The 14,416-nt window shown below is 38.5% G+C and overlaps 1 protein-coding gene across 1 annotated transcript; it reads right to left on the bottom strand.

The window, feature by feature from the left end:
• Positions 1 to 1,233: 1,233 nt before the first annotated feature.
• brdt (bromodomain testis associated) lies at positions 1,234 to 11,335 on the bottom strand. The gene is made up of 19 exons (XM_022759297.1): positions 11,144 to 11,335; positions 10,807 to 10,944; positions 10,314 to 10,452; positions 9,977 to 10,098; positions 9,141 to 9,491; positions 8,917 to 9,045; positions 8,628 to 8,825; positions 8,340 to 8,527; positions 7,952 to 8,226; positions 7,700 to 7,813; positions 7,490 to 7,606; positions 5,504 to 5,559; positions 5,239 to 5,404; positions 4,413 to 4,483; positions 2,798 to 2,861; positions 2,600 to 2,706; positions 1,855 to 2,048; positions 1,391 to 1,619; positions 1,234 to 1,299 (listed from the first exon to the last, which is right to left on the bottom strand). The coding sequence occupies exons 1-19, from the start codon at positions 11,333 to 11,335 to the stop codon at positions 1,234 to 1,236; spliced, it is 2,916 nt and encodes a 971-aa protein (XP_022615018.1).
• Between the last annotated feature and the right edge of the window lie 3,081 nt (positions 11,336 to 14,416).

The raw sequence follows: 14,416 nt of genomic DNA, 5'->3' as shown, positions 1-14,416 counted from the left end.
AGCAGCAAAGCTGGAAAAACTGAGATTAGAATACTTGTGTTTTGGCCCTGAGCTGCTGGGAGTCAGTAGAGGGAGTGTCCGGCTAAAGCTGTGCGGGAAGGTAGCAGATAAACTATTAAATGTGCCTATAAAATGGGTTGTTCTTTATAGTGAACTCATCAGCCTACAGGATATTGATGTAGTCAGTAAGAGTGAAAGGAGAGAAGTGCACAGCCACAGGATTAGACTCTGGCTCCAGGCCTGGACAAAATTAGTAGCTGTTATTTTCGCTATTAAGTGAAATCAAGCTGATGAACCTCTGAAATTAGTTCCACAATTCTATACTGATCAGGCACAATCCCTATGCTGTATAAGGGTGTTATTAAAATCTGTATCTGATGGGTTGTAGTCTGCACCACACTGCAGTTATGACTGGATGAAGTGATGTGAATTGCTTAGTGAAAATAGGTTTATTATTTTGAGTAAAAAAAAAATTTCTTATTTATACTAGCATATACAAACGGTAACATACAGAATGGTAACATACAGAATATGTTGATAATGTCCAAAAACAACTTTGGAACGGCCAGAACTGTATGAAGAACAAAGTGCAGTGCATATCCAGTTAACACAATGGATGGCATTTTCAAGTGGTCAAGCAAATAAGGCACTGAGATTGAACCAGTTCCCACACTGGAAACACTGGTGACAACTTGCTTCAATCTCTGTTTTTAAAAAAAAAAAAAAAGAGAGAAAAAAGACATTGTTAATAAAAATGTTTTAGAGAGGAAAAAAAAAAAAAAAAACAGTCACAGGACTTGTGCGTGTAACCAGTGTTTTGTCTACATTTAACATATTTTTGAGTCAGGGTTAACTGAGGCATGGTGGTGAGGGTTCATTAACTGGAATAACCTAAAACACAAGAACAAAACAACACTGCACATTTCAGCGAACAAGACAACAGTGTGGCATTTTAACTGCAGTGTATGGATGCATTAATTGGCTTGTCATACACACCTGTCAGCTGTAAGTGGACTCATCCAAATGTGAAAAGAACAGAAAAACATGCATGCTTCACCTTAATCCCACATTCAAGAGTGCATCAGTGCAGACATTTACTAACCATTTCAAATACAATTTAAGGGCAAGACACATTTATACTTTTTTTTTTTTCCTCACAATTAACTATTGTGAAATAACAATCAGAAGTCTTGCACAAAAGGACACATTTTTTGAGTAAATCCCATGTCATTTTTAGTCCAGGTTAAGCTCAAATGTAGTCATGATGTCCTGCTGCATAGTCATGTCAATACCAGACATCTATAGAGAGAGAAAGACATATAGAATTACTGTCAAAATCCCATTTTACCACAAACAACATCAGACTAAAACCTGGACGAAAGGTACTCACAGCCTCTCGCCTGCGACGCTCTTGTTCCTTTCTGCGGGCCATCTCCCTTTCCTTATCTACTGAGGACTGTGTGGTTAGAGGTCGTGTTTCCTTGGGAGACTTTGGCTTCATTGGCTGCTCGACATCTTTGGACACATCTAAGGCAACCTCTGTGCAAATGCTCTCTGGTGAATCAGCATCCTCTTTAATAGGCTGTGGATTTTGTTCTGCTTTACATGGGCCTGGAAGGCTAGATGGAGAATGTCCTTGGTACTTAGAAGTTGCTCCCTTTAAATCAGGTATCAAGCTTCTGCAGAGAAAAGCTAGTGTGGCTTATCAGCTTCCTTTTAAAAACGAGGATTTGGACACTCTGAATCATACAATGCAGTGGTATCTCATTAACTTATTCTAAGGGCAGCAATAAATTTTAGCCTGAGAAACTAAAAGAAATACATTTAATGCAGTTGCTATTTCGGTGGGAATACCTGCTGTTTTCCGGAGCCTCCTTCTCCTTGTTTTCTTCAATCTGTTTCTTCTTCAGTGCTTTTTCTCGTTCCTCTTTCTCAATGGCAGCCTTCCGGAAATGCTGGAAGCTTTCCTTTGAGGACTTGATTGTAGCTGGAGTGACTGACTGTCTCACCAGTCTCGCCCAAGACTCAGCATTTTTCAGAACAATGTCCTAAACAAGAAAAATGACTATGTTCACTTGCAAGCTATTTAAAATGTGGTGGTGGTGGGGGGGGGAGATAAACCTGTTGAAAAACATCAAATGGCATTAGTGTTGTCATGGACAATACTTTGACGCCCTCCAGTGGTGGAAAGATGAATTGTATGATGCAAGTTTGAACTAAAACAAAGTAAATGTGCACTATTTTCAAATTAAATAATAAATGAGGTATAAAATAATTTTGGCCAAGTATTTAGATTTTAAAAAATTGTATATTGTCAAATTCGAAGTTAAATTTTTTTTACTGTGCTGTTTTGATTTTAGCAGATGTTGCCCAATTCATTTTTAAAATGAATTACCCATCAGTTTGTCTTACTAGAGTTCCATTTAAAAAAAGAGAAAAGAAAATGTGTGGCAGAACTGATTTAAATTAAACTAACTTTTCTTTAGTTTGAGTCCTTGTTACACCCCATCCTCTGCATCTTGATCTGTAGAATCATTCTTCAACAAGTCAGGAAGAATATTTGTCAGCCGTAACAGTAACTCAGTTAAACAATGCTAACCTTTTTGGGAATTTGGGGTTTTTCCTCTTCAGCAGATTTACTTGCTGAGTTTGTGAAAGGCACATCAGTCAACTGGCTGTCAAGGACATCCTCAGGGTATCTGAAATCTGGGATAATCACTTTACAAGTTCATGTTGTGAAGTATTAGTCATTTTTCATAAATGGTGATGTCAAAGGAAGAGTCTCGTAGTGACTTACTGGGCCTCGTCTCATCTTTCGACTGTAGTGGGCTCTCTCTCAGAGGGGACAGCACTGGGCCCTGCTGACAGGTCAGATTTAGTTTTAACATTTAAAATCAGGCCTAAAGAGTAACTTAAACACCCCATGAAAATCTTGTTCTTGCAGACCTCCAGTAGTCTAACATCTCACCTTGCTACAGTGTTGGACAGGTATACTCTTGAAACCTCATGACATCACTTTTGGATGTGGGTATAGGTGCAACTGAGTTCACCTCTAACCTCTACTCTTTAATGCTTGACAGCAATGCTGCCATCAACTGAAAATATTCAAGTCCAAAAAAGCAACAATCTAATTGCATAAAAAAAAATAGTGAGAACAACATGGCATAATGTTTGATATTACAGGCGACATTATTTTCGAACCTTTGATCAATCTAATAGAGCCTGAATAGTTTTTTGTGATCGGGAGTCTACAAACAGATAAAAACTACTGAAACTGAAGGGGCAAATTTGTTGACGTTAATACATATCAAAATAAAGTTACTTCTAATCTTAAGTCATTGGAAAGAAATATGACAAAGTGGACACAAAGATGCATGCAAAAATAAATAAATACTGAAAACAGAAAAGCTGGAAGACTCTATTGGTCCTTCACACCCACACAGGTGTTTTCAATTCACTGATCAGTTTGATTGTCATGAGGAGCACTACAAAGCCTGTGACAAACAGTTGTATAACGTCCTCTGTGGCTCTGCAGGAACTTTGTCAAGTCTGAATAATAAACCCTGAGGTTGTTTTGAGAGAGTTATCTTGAGCTATCTATTCCAGCTTTATAACAGACAGTCTGCATTATAAAGTGGGGAGTGCCGAGTGTGAAGATCGAAAGACATGAGTGTCTATCAAATCAAATCGGGGGTGGGGGGTGGGTGTTCTCACAAAAACAGACTCTTGAGTTGCATTATGGAAATTGTAGGATTCAGTTTTTATGGAGCATTCTTTTTTTCCCATCTGTTTCTTGCCAATCCCCCAACACATGGAAATGTAATACTAAACCACTGGAGAGTCCCTTTAAGCTCTACTCATTTGACTGTCTGTACAGAGTAACATACCAAAACCAGAAGAACAGCAACAAGGCAGCACATCCACTTTTGATTCAGACCACTTAAATATCATTAGTAGTAAATATTATATAGTATATACAGGTGTCCTGCTTTCCCGCACTATATTCTAACTAGAAAACACAAAGTAACTGCATTCGATCTGGAGGTTTCTGCAGATCTACTGTAAAACAGCAAAACAATGGGTGGATGCAGTTTTTGTTGCTCTCTGAAGGCTTTCTCTGGGTGTCATCTCTAAATGCAACTTGATTTAATGTATGATATAACATGTACTCATCTTCCATAATGCATTAGTTTAAGATAAATCACCCTGCAAAATGATACAACAGGTCAGTGCAGCCTTTACCTATGAAGTAAATGACCTGTGTGACGCCCTGTCCTGTTCAGAGCCAACAGTCTATAACAAGATTCATCATAAGAAGTCACCACAAGTGTGTCACATGATTATAAAAAGTTGTCTTTCAACAATCAAAGCCAACACTGTGAGGGAAGTTTTTGCTTTTTCATCAGCAGTACCTCAAATCTGGCAGCAGCCCAGTCCAGCAAAACTTCTGGAGATGCCATGGGCGATAAAAGGGCAGACAAATCTGTCGAACAGTAAATGACAGGACAGATCTTCAACACATCGCAGCTATGTGATAGGCAAGGAGATGCTGTATGTTTATATAAACATACAGCAAGAGTTAGTATATAGTAAAAGCAACAGAAGTTAGCAAGAAGCAGCATGAGATAGAGTTTGAATGAAAGTGAAAGGACTGTCGTAGTCAAAACCCGGAAAAATGGGGGGGGGGGATTGACTGGAGTGAGTGAGTCAGTCTTCCCTTGCTGAACCTGTGTTTCTGAAGGACACTGAGCATATGGGTGAGGCAGCCTGAGGTGAACAGGTGGCGTCAGAGGGAGGTTCACTGGATGTTATTGTACTATTTATGATGTGGTGCCACTGGCAGTGAAAGAGGAGTTAGGGATCTTAGTGAAAGATACCCATGAAAGAGGCTGATCGGTGACTACAAGGTTTTGAGGAGGTATTGATGTTGATCTGGCACTGGCATCTCAGAGGTTACTCAAGGGGCTTGCTACGTACGGCTGGGAAGGAATGAGCAGATAATGCAAAATTAAAAAAAAACAAACAAAAATCATGAAAAAATAAAAGTATCATTTGAACTAATATTAGGTTGAAGCACAGGCTGACCTACGTTTTCCAAGGCTTACTGACTTAACATTTTCTTCATGAAAATTGCAATTTTCAACAGAAACACACTTTAAATTAGTGAAATTAAAATGACATTATCATAAAGTTTTTTCCCCCTCAGTTGAGGGACAAAGAGGAAAACATGAGTCTTACCTGGAGGTGATAAAGTCAGCTCATCATTAGGGCATGGCGGGTGGCCTTCAGTCTCTGCTGCTGAGGGCTGCACAGCAGGAGGAGGCTGAGACGTCTCCACTGAGGCTTTTGTCAAATTGTTTGCCTCCTTTATCTGCTTATTACAGGCAGCACGTGGGACCTTTGACTTAAGAAGAAATTACATTCTTACTTTTCATTGTAACCAGCAAGGCTAACTTAGAACTAATTTCTTTAACTACTCCAAGCAAAGAGTGAATGTATTTACCTTTGTCTTAACCTTTTGGCAAGATTCTTTACTTTTCTGCTTCTTTGTTTTGGGCACTGAAAAAAATGCATGTTAATAATTCAGTCTGCAGTGAAGGCTTAAGAGCTTTTTCCTCCAAAACCCCTAAAATAAGAAATTTCACAATGTGATATAGAATATGTGAATATAACATGAACAGGTGTTGCAGTATACAAGATTTAACTCCTGACAAAATGACCAAGTAATTCGTAATGATTAATTATGATTTGACAACTATTTCAAAAACACCAAAGAAAATAAATAGGTAAACAGAGAACTCCTAATATAGTATCTACAGTTTTTATTCTAAAATGCTGATTCATTCCCTGGATTCTCTATTCATTAAATATTTACAATCTTTTATATGCAACTCTTGATCATTTAGTTCTCAGTACACCACCACTCACCTGCCACACACAGCCACACCCCACCTGACCAAAACTATGATGACCTCCTTTTACATAATTATGTCATTATCATACATTAGAGGCTTTATACAAAATATTTGAAAAGCATTGCTTTCCTCCATGTTGGAGCAGGTCAACAGTTTCTATGTGCAGAGCAATGACTGTATATGGAAACTTGTTGATGTTTTACTGGCATGGACAGATGATAGAATAGATAAAAACACAGCTACCTGGTTACAGGAAGTCATGTTAGAGGAAAGGGCAGCTTTAGCTCTCCGTGTAAAGCCTCTTAAGAACAGAACAAAACTCAGTGAAACGCGTTAACAAAGAACATGGTTTTGCAATGTAACCACCAGCTTAATTAAACTGTAAGAAATGCCACAAGGAGCTATGGTCCAAAAGGGGCCCAATGCTAGAGCATGCTAAAAAAGAAAATGCTGAAGTGCAACTTAACAGTAACTATAAATCTTATTTTTGCAGACCTTCACTATTTTAACTTTGCACCATGCTGTTCTGTAGAAAAGTGTTCTCCACAATGTGTCAGTACATGGTGATACTGCTACTGGAGGCTGTCAGAGGTGCGACAGAGCACACACTTCTGACTACACCCAGTCACATCCATTCAGTGATGCCAAGTCCAGAGGTGCAACAAACTTGAAAGTTTCAACTAGAGGGGGCAGTAAAACACTGATCCTCAGCCTGATACTAATATACTCTTTAATTTTTGCTATGATTTATCCAATGTCAACAGTTAAATATCACTGATGCAGTATATCAGGCATAAATGGATGTCTACTATGATAAAACAACTGCTCTGTTAAATATTTCACTTCATTAATCTGTCTGTAGAAGAGACATGTGCACCTGTTCCATGTAGACAGATTGTAACTACAATTACTGCCTTGCAGTTGTTGTGTACCTCTGCCAACCAGCCAAGACCAAATATGGTCACAATCTCCCTTACAGTATTGAATAATGACCACAAGTGTTTTTGGAGAATATTATGATGTCTCACTTAATTTGATACTTTTCCTAGATATTTGAGTTAAATTGTATCGTAATTAGTTTATGTATTTGTGAGTTATGGCCAAAAATGTGTTTTGTGAGGTCACTGTGTGCCAGAAGTGATGAAATTCCCTCTGGGCTCTGGGTGAGATCACCGTGACCCTGAACTTTGACCTTTGACCACCAAAATCTAATCAGTTCATCCTTGAGTCCAAGTGAATGTTTGTGCCAAATTTGAAGAAGTTCTGTCAAGGCGTTACTGAGATATCACGTCCATAAGAATGGGACAGACAACAGACAAGCTGAAAACAATTACCCTCTTTCTCTGGCTGTTGCGGAGGAATAAAAAGTGTGTGGAAAATAAACACAAAAAGCAAACACCTGATGAATGTGCAAAAATATAAAACAATTTAATATTTGGTGTGAAACCAGCAGAAACGTAGTAGTAAGGCACCCAGGTGAATCCTGCCCATACCTCATCGTCTATTTTAAAGAGGAAGGAGGGAAGGGGAAAACAAAGGTAGATGAGGGCAGAATGTTGAAGAGAGCAGCTAACCTGTTTCAGAGTCACTGCTCTCAGAAGTGCTAGATTGACTACTACTGCTGCTGCTGTCAGAGCTGGATGACGAGCTGCTGCTGCTGCAGCTGAGGTCAGGAGACGCCATGAATTTAGCTGTTAACAAAAAAAAGACAAATTGTCATTTTTACACTCAGCCTCACTCTTGAAGGGATAACTTTGATGATCACAATTTTAATTTTTTCTTACCTTCTGTCTTTTTTTTCTTAACCAAGTGCTGCTCTTTACTGACAACCCCAGATCTTCCAGCATCCTTTAGTTTCCCAGTCTGGATTCCTTCTGTGGGCTTCATCAGCTTTTTTTCTGCAGGACAGAAGAGATAATAAATTAATTAACTAAAATAAATTACAAAAGCCTTAATCTTACCAATTCAAATTAACAGTAATGCTGTATTTGCTGACAGTGGAAAGTTCAAGCAAAGCAGGACTGACTTGTACTTACGGCATTTCCTCAGACATGTTGCAACAAACCTCTGAAGGGCTCTCAGTGTGGAAGGCTTGAGCATTTCAAAGTCAATCTCAATGTCCTCTAGAGTGGAATCTCGCAGGCAAGACTCCCTGGCATGAATGATGTTCACCAGCTTGCCCAGTTTGTCACCGGGAAGCTTGTCAATGTCCAATTTCAACTGCTTCTTCTCCTGGTAAGTCATTGGTGTTGATGGGACCTCATCCTCACATTTTATGGGTGTTCTCTGAATATTGTGTTTGTTGCCAGGCCTAGATATACAAAGAAAACATCTAATATTAGCCACAGCGCATATTGGAGCAAACTCAGTTCACCATTACTTATACTAAGTATATAACGTGAAACATATTAAATGATCACTCACAAAGAAGAGCTCTTGCTGTTGGCGATTTTTTCTACAATAGATTGGTATTTTGAGGATTTGTGCTTTAGTCGAGCAATATCTTTTTCTTTAGATCTTTTTTCCTTTTTCAACTTTTCAACTCCTTTTTTCTTTGGTTTCATCAGGGGGTCTTGGCTAAGTCTCTTCAGCTGATCACTGACAGCTTTCAACTGAAAAGTGAGCAGTTAATGAGACAATTAGGTGAAATGCACTGAAGTGAATAACATTTCAAATGCCATTTGCGCCATTACTGGCATGTATGATACCTACCCGCTCCTCTAGGTTGGCCAGCTGCATGGCCACTTCTTCGGATGAACTTTCTGACTCTGAGGAACTTTCACTTTCAGAACTTGCTGAGGTTGACAAACTCCCAACTCTGTCTCCTTTTCCCTTCATAATTCTCTGACGAGGTATGGAACCACCCTCTGGTTCTTGGGGAATCTTGAGATAACGAGCCTCGAAAATTTCCTGTTGATACAAACACAGACTCCTTAAAACCTTCAAGTACTGTCCGTCTGATTTAGTAGAGCAGTAAATAAATAAATAGATAGTTCTATACCTGGAGCTTTCTCGCCATGTAGACCACCTCATGTGAAGGTGGATTGTATTTGTAACAGTTGGAGAACATCAGTCGCACATCAGCAGCAAATTCCTTTGCATTTGCATACTGACGTTGATCCATTTTTTTCTGAGGAAATAACACTTTGTATCAGGAAAACTGATTTGACCGATACTGAAAACAATGTTAAATACTCAGATTAAGCTTCATCATAATCGTTTTACCCTGATGGTGCTCAGGTCCATAGGCTGCTTGATGATGTCATGGTAGTCGTGCAAGCCCAAAGCAACCGCATCAACAGGGGTATAAAAGGGCCATGCATATGCATAGTGCCTCTTTGAGAGCATCTCCTTCAGGATGTCACTGCAGTACCTGAGCTGCTCAGACAGTCTGCCCTTCTTTCCCTCAAACGCAGGCAAGTCTTTCTTAGGAGGTTTAATGGGCCGGCCACAGCCTCTTCTGGAGGATAAAGTACAAGGTGCTGAATGGTCCTCAGCAGGGGACGCCTCAATGGGGGGGAACTCTGAGGTGGTGGAGGGTGTGGGGTTGGCTTTCCTCTTAAAACCTTTTTTAATCTGAATATTTAGGAAAAGGTTGAGCATAAACAATAAATCACTACAATAGTTAGACAAAGCAGAGAATTTGGATTGTGATTTCACATTATTGGCCACAATGCTATAAATAATTCAAGTTTGTGAGACGCTATAGCTTTCACTTACTTCATCCAATGGAGAAAGTCTGTCTAACATGGTGACGCATTTATTGTAGAGCGGTTTGGACGGAGTGTGACGTTTTTGGTCCAACCACCACAGAATGAGCTATAACTAATGCGACTCAAGTGTAAAAACATTTATTTTACCTTTTAATAAAAATGGAAAAATGTAATTTATGACTAAACAAAATAAAACTAGATTTTCCTGTCAACATGTTGATTTCTTTTCTTACAGAAAGACAAGCATCAGAACACAGTCACAAACTTTATGATCCCCAATCATAGCATCAATTTAGCCAAAACAAAACACAACCGCTTTTGTGAACTTTTTCACATTCAAATACTTACTGTTGCATCAAATTGTGCAGAGAGCTGTAAGGGTGGGATGAACTGCGGCACAGCGGGAGGGATGACGGTCACTGTCTGTTGGAGAACAACTTCTGACACAAGGGATCTCTGCTTTAATGCACCTGCATGACAAAAGGTACACGTGCACGTCAACACAATTTTAGATGGTAAATAAATCAGCGCAATTAGTGTTCGGAAAACGTTACTGCAAAGATTTTTGTTCTAACATAGCAGTGTTTGTGGGTGTTTGCAATATTCTTCTCTTATTTACACCCCAAAAAATTCCCCAAAAATAAATATGTACCACATCTCAAGGGACTGTTACTGTGCAATATACCTGCATTCGTCTTTCTCACTTTCACTGGTTCTGTTGTAGTGACTGCTGTAACTTCCAACTCTTCCTTAGGCATCTGGGACACCTTCTGCAAAAAAAGCTTCTCCAGACTCTGTGCCATAAAAACAATGTCATCTCCAGGCTGTGAAGAAAAGAAAACATATATATTGTAATAAAGTAAAAGCATTTAGCGCACCATGTACACTTATGACAATCCTGTCTGAACTGCCTTAATACTTGAAAAGAATCTTCAGCACTGCGACAGCCGAAAATAAAATGAAAATAATAATCTGGCATGCTGGGTGGGTGAGTGTGAACTACCTGATTTGCATTATGACAGAACAGTAATAGGGATCAGTGGACATTATTTCAGTTTAGAGATCTATTTTCACATTACAAAAGTACCTCACAGCTAATTCACTATATGTCTATTATTATTGAAATGCACTTTATAGTTCATGTTGGTGTGTTATACAGCACAACAGTATTCTCTTACCCGGTTGTACATGTAGCAGTTGGTAAACATGCTGTTGAAGTCTTGTATACACTCAAGCGATTGGCAGTAATATTTGTTCTGAAGACGCTTCTTAATAGTGCCCAGATCCATAGGATTTGTAACAATTGAATAATAGTCCTGAAAGGCAACAAAGACACTCGCGTTAACGTCTTCCCTTCCCAGATTGCATTTAATTGAACTTATCCACCAAGACAAATTGGTTACTGTAGTTTAACTGACACCCAGACAGAAAACCGTTGATTAAAAACCTCATCATAACATTTACAGTCAGACTGTAACACTCCACTTAAATGTCAATGAGATTCTTACAACTTACTGGGAGACGCAGTGCTACTGCATCAACAGGCTGGCGAAAGGGCCAAGAAAAGTGATGCCTCCATAAAGCTTTGATTACCACCTTCTCGAGATACTGTAGTTGATTGGTTACGCGTCCAGGCTTTTTGGGATTTAAGACTTCTGGTGGAGGAGGATTTCCACTCACATTGGGACAGGCTTTCACATCAGACATTGTGTCGTCCAAAGGCCAAGAACGAGGAAACTGTCTGAAGTATGCTTTGCTGCAACTTAGCGCTCATCACACGCTTTCCTAAACAAGGAGTGAAGAGTAGTTTCCAGTAAGAACATAAATGAGACATGGCATTGTGAAAAAACAGTGAAAGTCAGTCTCATCTTAATACTATATCAGTACTAAAACTTATACTGCCTTTACGTCTCTAACGTCCTTAAGACTATGAACCAGCATTTATGCTTAATGTAACTGCTTTGGTAAGAACATTCAAATTCAGTTCAACCTTAAACACAGCATGTATTGACAACGTGAAGATTTAAAAGGATACGTCTGAAGATATTTCATACTTACTTACTGTCAATAAATCCTTGAAAAGATCGAAACCAACAAATAATTCATCCTACCAACAAGTATTGTCTGTGTCACTTCAAATATGATTTAATCCATGACTGAAAGTAGTCCCCAACAAATGTACTACTTATCCATTTCAGAAAAGTTTGCTAAAAAAAAAAAAAAAGTCGCAGACTCACAACCAATTTTAGAAAATAACCTAATTATTCGAAACTTGTTACTCATTTCTTTCAGATTTTCAGTAGCAGCCTAGTGGATTAGGGTTGAATACCACAGACAGAGTAGGGAGCTCAGAAAATATTGTTGGTTTTTGTCTTTTCATTGGATTTGTTGGCAAGACAATTATTGAATAACCTTCTTTCTACTTTAATACAGAATTATATGAAAGGCTCAAATTAACAAGGCAAGCTACTATTCTACTGTTTTATGCAGGTGGGATGTGATCACCTGCTCATGAATCCTATACTATTATGCCCCAAATACCTACTGACAGGTTTAAATCTACTTGGAACAAATCATATGGAAAGGGGAAAACATGTCCAATGCCACTACTCATCTCTATCTCCCCGACATGGTGAGAAAATAACTTGTTGACTATAATGGTCAATATTGCTTACAATGACATATTCAAAATGCCACTTAAATGGTAAGCAACACTCTCAAGAATACAATGGACGCACAAGAGAGGTATCTTTCCAAAACATGGGTAATACTGCCACCTACAGCATATCTCCAGTCAGCATTTTAGCTAAGCAACATACAGACATACACATTTCCAACACTTTCAGTATTGGAAAAGGTAAAGTACTAAAACAATATAGGAGATATATCATGCTACGCAGTATGTCCTGCAAACACTGCCTACAGTCACAGTTGCAATAGAAAACACGTATCATTTAGAAAGACGTTTATATAAGTAAACTCCTGCTTTCTACAAATTGAAGTTGGCTGTTCAATGAATTAATAAAGCTGATTAAATAGACCAAATGTTTATTCTTATGTGCTTTGAAAAAGCAGTTTAACTACATATAGAAGGTTAATAAGCCAAACAGCTAAGCAGATTCAAAAAAGGAGAGCTATACAACCTGCCTCGATCTGCAGTCAAAATGTTTGCCTGTCACACCAATTGTTTTCATTTGTAACCCAACCCAAATAATTTACATTGCAAGTTCTGTTTATCTTAGTTGCATTTTATTTTATGTTTTTAAATACGACAAATGAACACAACACTTTCAGACATTAATAAATCCAGTGAAGTCCAGCGCATCTTATTTTGACCCTTTTATGGGAGGGGGGAGATGTCTGGCATGGTGAATTTCAAGCAGCATAAGACCCACACTTATGTGACTGAATGATGAGCTCCTTATAGTCCACTATCACTTGGTGATGAGTTTATCATTCAGTTGCAAAATTGGGGGTCATATTTGACATTCAATTTTTTTTATACAAAAAGTATTAATCTAACAAAAGAATACTCATGTTCCAAATTCCTTGCCAGATTCTGGTCTGGCAAGGAATTTACTATTGTTTGGGGAACTACTAACAATAATGGTGACGTGCATAGATTAAATGATGAAGGAGTTAATTGAACACCTAATAAATACATAATGAAAATAATAACTTTGAGCAGACTTTAATACGTGACAAAGTTAAGATTGATCACGATCTTATTGTAAAAGCATGGTATGTGAGGGGGATTATAGAGTGTTTTCTGTCTGACAAACAACTATCTAGAGATAGATCCGGATCCAATTATCCTAAGATCACTATAAAACTCTTACTGTCCAATATTAAAAAGTCATAGTAGTAGCCAACGTCATCATCATAGTAGTAAAAAAAAAAACGCTGTTCAACTCCATTTCCAGGCAAAGAATCAAAATGTTTCAACCATACAAAGATGGTGTAACTGCAAAAATACACTATTCAGGCAGCCTCAAGAAAAACAGCCTGATGGGTTAAGGTCAACTGTTTTGGCACACAGTAAGATGGTGACCACAAAATATTTGTGGCTTTGGCAGACTCTGGACAATATAAAATACCCTTTGGTAGACAAAAAGTTTTGTGATGAAAAAATTAATCAGGGATGCTGTAAATGTGGAAAGCTTCCGCACACTCAGATCAGTGACTTCATCACAGATATTAGAGACATGAAAATGAGCACTGTGGGCAGTGTACAAGGCAAAGATAGTGGAAAGATTGGCATATCTGCCATTAAGTATGCCATTCATTCTACAATTATGAAAACTCCTGTGACAGCTGCCATGAAGCCAACCAACAGAATACATTCTGTTTGTTCTGCATTCTGTTGTCAATATAACAAGCATTTTACAAACCCTGGCCCTGCATGTCCATTCCTGATCTTGAATAACGTTTAAATTGCAATCGAGGATGAAGACGCGTCAGAAGAAAAACTAATGTATAAGGCTGTTTTTAAAAACGTACATAGCGTCCCATCAACTATTTAACACTCACAATAACAGCTATTTCTGCAAACACACAGCTGCCTGACATCGTGTTACTGGTTGCATTTAGTATTGTACAGATTTAGGTCAGTCATACCTCTAGTAACGTAAACATGCCATGTAGAAGCGATCTGTCACTTTAACTCCCTAGTGTTGTAATGCTGTACCGCACATTAAAAAAACGCCAATTTATGATACCAGTATTTTAAACATTTAGCTGGCAATCTAAACGTTTGTGAAAACCTGACACGCGTACTGAAAGATGGGC

This window comes from Seriola dumerili, unplaced genomic scaffold (genome assembly GCF_002260705.1).
Source record: "Seriola dumerili isolate Sdu_G_001 unplaced genomic scaffold, Sdu_1.0 BDQW01000321.1, whole genome shotgun sequence".
NCBI classification, from domain to species: domain Eukaryota; kingdom Metazoa; phylum Chordata; class Actinopteri; order Carangiformes; family Carangidae; genus Seriola; species Seriola dumerili.
This window is presented reverse-complemented; position numbering and strand designations above follow the sequence as displayed.

Bases quoted from the DNA above. Each gene is read 5' to 3' on its own strand.
- brdt (XM_022759297.1), bottom strand. From the start codon at position 11,335: ATGTCTGATGTGAAAGCCTGTCCCAATGTGAGTGGAAATCCTCCTCCA. The intron at 10,453-10,806 runs GTAAGAGAATAC...TTTTCTTCACAG, and splicing joins ACTGCTACATGTACAACCGG to CCTGGAGATGACATTGTTTT. The intron at 8,528-8,627 runs GTAGGTATCATA...CTCACTTTTCAG, and splicing joins TGGCCAACCTAGAGGAGCGG to TTGAAAGCTGTCAGTGATCA.